We start from the raw sequence: 6,322 nt of genomic DNA on the forward strand, positions 1-6,322 counted from the left end.
TAACACTTTATTCTTGTAACATTGCGACTATATTCTTGCAGTGTTACGACTTTATTCTCCCGATATTCCGACTTAATTCTCGCCATATTACGACTTTATTCTCGTAATGTTATGACATTATTGTCGTAATATTAACACTTTATTCTTGTAACATTGCGACTATATTCTTGCAGTGTTACGACTTTATTCTCCCGATATTCCGACTTAATTCTCGCCATATTACGACTTTATTCTCGTAATGTTATGACATTATTGTCGTAATATTAACACTTTATTCTCGTAACATTACAACTATATTCTCGCAATGTTACAACTTCATTCTTGCGATATTACGATTTTATTCTCGTAATGCTACGACTTCATTTTCGTAATGTTATGACATTATTGTCGTAATATTAACACTTGATTCTCGTAACATTACGACTATATTCTTGTAATGTTACGACTTTATTCTCAAAATTTTAAAAAATTAAAAATTCTCTAGCCTGGCCCTAATAGTCCATCATACTCCAGGTCAGAGTCATTCCAAAAAATCAATCCACTGGACTTTGTTTCCAAGTTCGAAGACGTTTCTCTTCTCATCCAGGAAACTATTTCAATAACATATTTCACTTTAAATATACTTCTGCCACCTGAATGGCTGCAGTAAATCAAATAAAATTGCGATTACGTTGTAAATGCAATTAATTGCCCAGCCCTCGCTAAAACGCACCAGCTTTAGTTTGTATGCAGATTTCTGCTGAATGTTTTTATAAATAATAAGATTTAGACGCGAACAGCAGCTGTGTGACGCAGAGCAGCAGCTTTTTTCATTTCATTTTTTATGTGTTTGAGTCTTTGAAGTTCTAGGAGGTTTCTAAGCTTTAATCCGATGTTCTGATCCAGCAGTTAGTCGGTTCTTTGTAGCCTGTAGGCAGAGGTGTCAAGTAACGAAGTACAAATACTTGGAGCACATACTTTTTCACTTTTACTTGAGTAAACAGGTCAAGTTGATACTTCAACTTTTACCAGAGTGTTTTTAAACTGCAGTATTTATACTTCTACTTAAGTAACTACTTAAGTAAATAACTTAAGTCGTTAAATGTTTTAACTTTATCTTCGTTTTCAGAGCAGCTTTTCTGTCCTTCTGTTGAAATAATTTTGTTTTCTAAGTCCTGAAGGTTCTGGGTTCGCTGATTAAAAGTTCTGGTTCTGTCCGGTTAGATCCATCCCACCAGCGGGCCAATGGCAACCTGAAGTACTTCGAGTACCAGCTGTCCAAACAGAGGAAGATGGAGGATGATGATGAGGAGCAGCGGAGATTAAAGAAGGAGAACCGGGGTCGCCGTGACGACTACCTGCCTGAGAGGAATCAGTACGAGAAGCTGTGCCGCGGCGAAGGCGTCCTGATGGTGAGCCGGCGGAACCGCGCTCTGTCCGGTCTGTGTGATGTCATCAATGTCCACAGCCAATCAGCTTCTGCTCTCCTCCTGTCAGACTCCTGGCAGGCAGAGCCGCCTCTTCTGCCGTTACTATGACAACGGACGGCACCCCAAGTTGGTGATCGGACCGGTGAAGCAGGAGGACGAGTGGGACAGCCCGCACATCGTCCGTTACCATGACATCGTGTCACGCAGAGACATGGAGAAGGTGAAGGAGCTGGCCAAACCCAGGGTGAGAAGATGGCGGACGGCGCGGTTCTGATTAGGAGCGTAGAACAGAACCGGCTCTGGAGGCGGGTCAGGAGCGCTGCATTGTGGGAAGAGAATGGCTTTATTTATCCATGCAATCTGAAAAGTGCGGCAGGCTTCGCTCAGACTCTGGGTTGAACTCAGGTCTGGACTTTGACTAGGCCGTTTCATTATAGCTCTCCTTTATGGCAGCCAGGCTGCAGAGCTCTTCCAGGTTCCTCCTCCAGCCAGACAGGTTCTCCTCAGAGTCGGAGCAGCATCATCTTTAGCCACTGTTGTCATGACGACCAGAGATGGGGCTGTATTAACGCTGTAACTTTGGGCTTCACAGCTCCATCGAGCCACCATCTCCAACCCGGTCACCGGCGTCCTGGAGACGGCCCACTACCGCATCAGTAAGAGGTAAGAGATGGACCTCCTGTCTCCGTCTGTCTCCGTCTGTCTCTGTGGTGCCCCCTGGTGGATGGATCAGCTTAGAGGAGCCAGGAGTTCCTGCCCGTCAGACGGGCAAACTGTCCGCAGCTCCTCAGAGCCTCTAAGAGGGGAGAAGCTGCTGGTTCTGATCGGATCAGAACCACAGATCAGGAGGAGCTGAGGACCTTCAGCCTCCTGGATCCTCCAGAGACCATCTGGATCCAGACTGCAGTCGACCTCCTCCATTTGCACCTGAGCAGCCGGAGCATCATGACAGACCTGATGCCGCCGCCGCTCATCCTGTGATGCCTGACTGACGTCTCTGTGTCCGTCCATCAGCGCCTGGCTGGGAGCCTTCGAGCATCCTGTGGTGGAGAAGATCAACCAGCGGATCGAGGCCGTCACGGGGCTGGACGTCAGCACGGCGGAGGACCTGCAGGTGACCTCTGACCTCTGGCCTTGCTGCGTTTCATACAGACGCTTGTTTGGGGGATTAACGGGGACTGCTTGTCTCCTGCAGGTGGCGAACTACGGCGTAGGAGGACAGTATGAGCCTCACTTTGACTTTGGACGGGTAAACATGATTAATAAAGATTAATCCGACTTTAAGCCAGAGTGGAAAACTGTCAAAGTACAAAAAATATGTCTTATTATTCTTTATCTTATTATTATTTTTAATTTCTTCCTCTACTTAATAATAATAATAATATTTCTATTATTCTGAATAATTGTTTGGAGAGCAGTGGTCCGTATTTATCTGATGAATAAATTCTTTATATAATGTACATTTTATTTATCTTTTTTTGTTTATTTTTATAAATAGATAATTAAATTTAAATAATTTATATTTAAATATAATTATTGTAATTATTGATTATTGTTTCGTTTGTTTTTTTTTTTTATCCAAATAATGTTTATTATCATAATAATTACATGTTATAGTTAAGAAGGATTTCAATGATAATCCCATAAATTATTAGGAATATTAATGAATTAGGTTTTAGACAATAAACCCAGAATAAATCATTGTTATCTGGGATTATTGGATCAGACGTTCCCTGCAGAAGAATCCCGGTTCTGATGGAGAACCGCTGGGAACAGATCGGATCTACCTTCACACATCTCAGCTGAAGGTTCTTTAGAAAACCGGATCTGTGCTCCACAGATTCCTGCAGGTTCTGGGTCATCATTGGGAAGAGGAACGGAATAATTCCAGAAATCCATCCATGTAAACGTTTGTGTTTTGCAGAAAGATGAGCCGGATGCGTTTGAGGAGCTGGGAACCGGGAACCGGATCGCCACCTGGCTGCTCTACGTCAGTTCCCTCCTCAGCATCACTTCCTGGTTTATGTTTCCTTTCTTGCTCATCAGCTGATCGTCTCCTCCTTCCTGCTGCAGATGAGCGACGTACAGGCAGGGGGCGCCACCGTCTTCACGGACATTGGTGCAGCTGTCCAACCAAAAGAGGTGAGCTTCTGCGCCACCTGCTGGTGATGCAATGTAATGGATCCTGATCCGTCCAGGAAGCACGAATCCTGCACTGCTGCAAATACATATAGATCCAAGTCTCCATAAATAATGTAATGATGGTACTAAAATCACTTATTTCTGTCCTTAACTCACTAAAGTATGCTAACACACATCTTTAAAAAATGTTTTATGACTTTAGTGAGGCAATTTTGATGCTTTTTAGATTTTCTCCATTTAACAGCTTCTCTGACGTCATCATGGAACATCAGAGCAGTCCGGCTAAATCTGTTTTTCTGCATTTTAATTGTTTCTTTCTTTAGATTACGCACTATATACCATAACGTTAACACGAAAGGAAAAGATAAAACTCAAAAAGAGTAGATTTATGTTTAAATCCAAAGTGGAAAAAGTTAGCTCCTGGAATTAGCGTAGCATCCCATCTGCTGTACAGATCAGGAACAGATGGATAAAACGGAAAGGATTTAAAGTCATAGGGAAATCATATTTAAATGTCAAACCATTCTGGCTTAAACATCTTTATCAGACCATATTGTTCCAAAATTTAGAAAATTTCTATTTAAAAAAAATCTTGTCTTAAAATCTGTGTTTTTTTCCGTTATCTTCTGCAGGCCAGTTAGTTCTACGTCAGCCTGAACACCTAAATTCATCCAATCATATATCAACGGTCATCTGTCAATCAAATGTTTTCGGTCATAGCATCTTGATTCATGTGTCGCAGCTAATATACGCAACGGTTGAAACCAGAATCCTTTCCTTTCCCATTGAGTTGCGTCCCAGTGTTCACGGGGATGGACGTCTGTGTCTTCGGCAGGCGTAGAGCTAACAGAACTGGCAGCGTTGCGAGGCAAGGGCTCAAACATGTACGGCTGGAAGCCTTCTACACCAAACCAAGCTTCTGCCGCCCTGGCGTCCTCTTCCACAACATCTTCGTCCCCGCTTTCCTCCTCTAAATAAAAAATGGATGACGGAGGAGACTCATCCACGACCTCCGACACTAAACTCTCCTCCTCTTGCATGTTTCCTCTGTCCATAGCGTTCCTTGACAGCGTCGTTTCTAAGTCACCAATTTAGTGCTACTTGGTCCCAATGGAATTTCCCATTGGGAACCTGCTAGCACTAAGATGCTAACTGGTTAGCAAGATGCTTCCCACAAACCGGCCACAACCAAACATGTTTGCGAACCTTCCGCCACAACAATCCCGCCCCCTTGATAATCGACCAATCACATTCACTTTATTCACTCAAGTAAAGTCGGGCACCACTGGGAGAATTCTGAAATGCAACGTTTGGAACAGCTGCTTACCTACGACTTAAAAATACATTATTAACCTTTTAGACATTATAGTTTAGTACACTTAGTATTTCTGGGGAGGGAAAAATGTTATTTAGGTCTAAAATTGCGGGTGACCTGGATGAATCGTGCTTCCAGGTCGGATCAGGTAGTGACGATGGAAGGAAGGAGCATTGGTTTCCTGTGCAGGAAGGGAAGCTAATCCTGTGTGACCTTTGACCCTGTGGCTGCAGGGCTCAGCAGTGTTCTGGTTTAACCTGCATCCCAGTGGAGAGGGCGACTATCGGACCCGACACGCTGCCTGCCCGGTGCTGCTGGGAAACAAATGGGGTGAGAAACTGTTGGGGCGTCCTCCATCATGACTGGGAGCAGAAACACTCTGCTGTTGTCGGGCTCCTGCAGGTTGGAAAAACCTGGAAGTTTCTGTTCCGAGGAGGCCAGCAGCTAGCAGGAGTCGGGTGTTTCTGCTCCATCTCTCCGAACCTTTGATTCTGTCTGAATAAACTCCCACAAACTCTCTCCTTTAGTTTCCAACAAATGGATCCATGAACGGGGCCAGGAGTTCAGGAGGCGCTGCGGCCTTCGCTGGATCGACTGACACTCCATCCTCTCAAACGTTCTCCTCATCTGAGCTGAGAGCTCATCTGTGTGTGTGTGTGTGTGTGTGTGTGTGTGTGTGTGTGTGTGTGTCAGAACTTCCTGCCTCAGAGCAGCTAAAACATCAGCTGGGGATTGAAATTCCCATGATGCAAAGTGCCAATTAGATTAAGCTCCACCCACTCCTCTGCAAAGATGTTTACACTCCAGAACGAATCTACAAACTACTGATTAGACTCGCAGGAGGAGGCCGTTAGCAGCCGGATCGATCTGGATTTTAACAGATTAGATGATTTTCGATAAGATTAAAAATGAGGAAACGTCCTTTGGATGCTGGGGGGTGACCAGCTGCCCCTCCCCCTAATCATGGTGGCAGAGATGCAAACAGGAAGGGGACGTCTCACTCTACCAACTCCAGGTTCATCAATATATCAGTGATCCTGTGCTTCGGCTCAGACCGCCTCTGGTTCTGCTGCCGATTAGAATCGGGTCGATAAGTTGGAATCAGTTTCAGGAAACATCAGGATCATTTAGAGCCATTCTGTTTGTTTGGTTGTTTTTTTGGGTTAATTCTTTGGTTTTAACTCAGTTCTTATTGAAGCTGCAGGGAGAACAAAGAGGTTCTGCAGAACTGGTCTGGTCCGTCTCAGAAACTGTTTAATCACGGCGTTCACATTCTAGATCTGCAACTCTTATTCTTTTGAAACAATAGAGGTCAAAGCTGCACTTTATTAAAGGAAAAGTTCGGTCAGCGAGGAATAATCAATGGATCATTATTTATACCTAAAACTAATACGTTCGCAGAGATTTAATTGTTTTAGCGCTAACCCGTAAAAAAAATTAAAATAATTTTTATTGA

At 44.0% G+C, this 6,322-nt stretch overlaps 1 protein-coding gene across 1 annotated transcript in view; it reads left to right on the forward strand.

Moving 5' to 3' along the window:
- Positions 1-5,532, forward strand: part of LOC107082885 (prolyl 4-hydroxylase subunit alpha-1-like) — an 8,576-nt gene extending 3,044 nt beyond the window's left edge. The window contains exons 6-14 of the mRNA XM_015371781.1: positions 1,204-1,391; positions 1,477-1,653; positions 2,002-2,072; positions 2,424-2,523; positions 2,605-2,658; positions 3,334-3,399; positions 3,483-3,551; positions 5,100-5,196; positions 5,394-5,532. Coding sequence (XP_015227267.1) covers positions 1,204-1,391; positions 1,477-1,653; positions 2,002-2,072; positions 2,424-2,523; positions 2,605-2,658; positions 3,334-3,399; positions 3,483-3,551; positions 5,100-5,196; positions 5,394-5,464 — 893 coding nt within the window. The 3' untranslated portion in view covers positions 5,465-5,532. The remainder of the gene's footprint in view (positions 1-1,203; positions 1,392-1,476; positions 1,654-2,001; positions 2,073-2,423; positions 2,524-2,604; positions 2,659-3,333; positions 3,400-3,482; positions 3,552-5,099; positions 5,197-5,393) is intronic.
- The last annotated feature ends 790 nt before the right edge of the window (positions 5,533-6,322 follow it).

This window comes from Cyprinodon variegatus, unplaced genomic scaffold, assembly GCF_000732505.1.
Source record: "Cyprinodon variegatus isolate N-32 unplaced genomic scaffold, C_variegatus-1.0 Scaffold65, whole genome shotgun sequence".
Classification (NCBI taxonomy): Eukaryota; Metazoa; Chordata; class Actinopteri; order Cyprinodontiformes; family Cyprinodontidae; genus Cyprinodon; species Cyprinodon variegatus.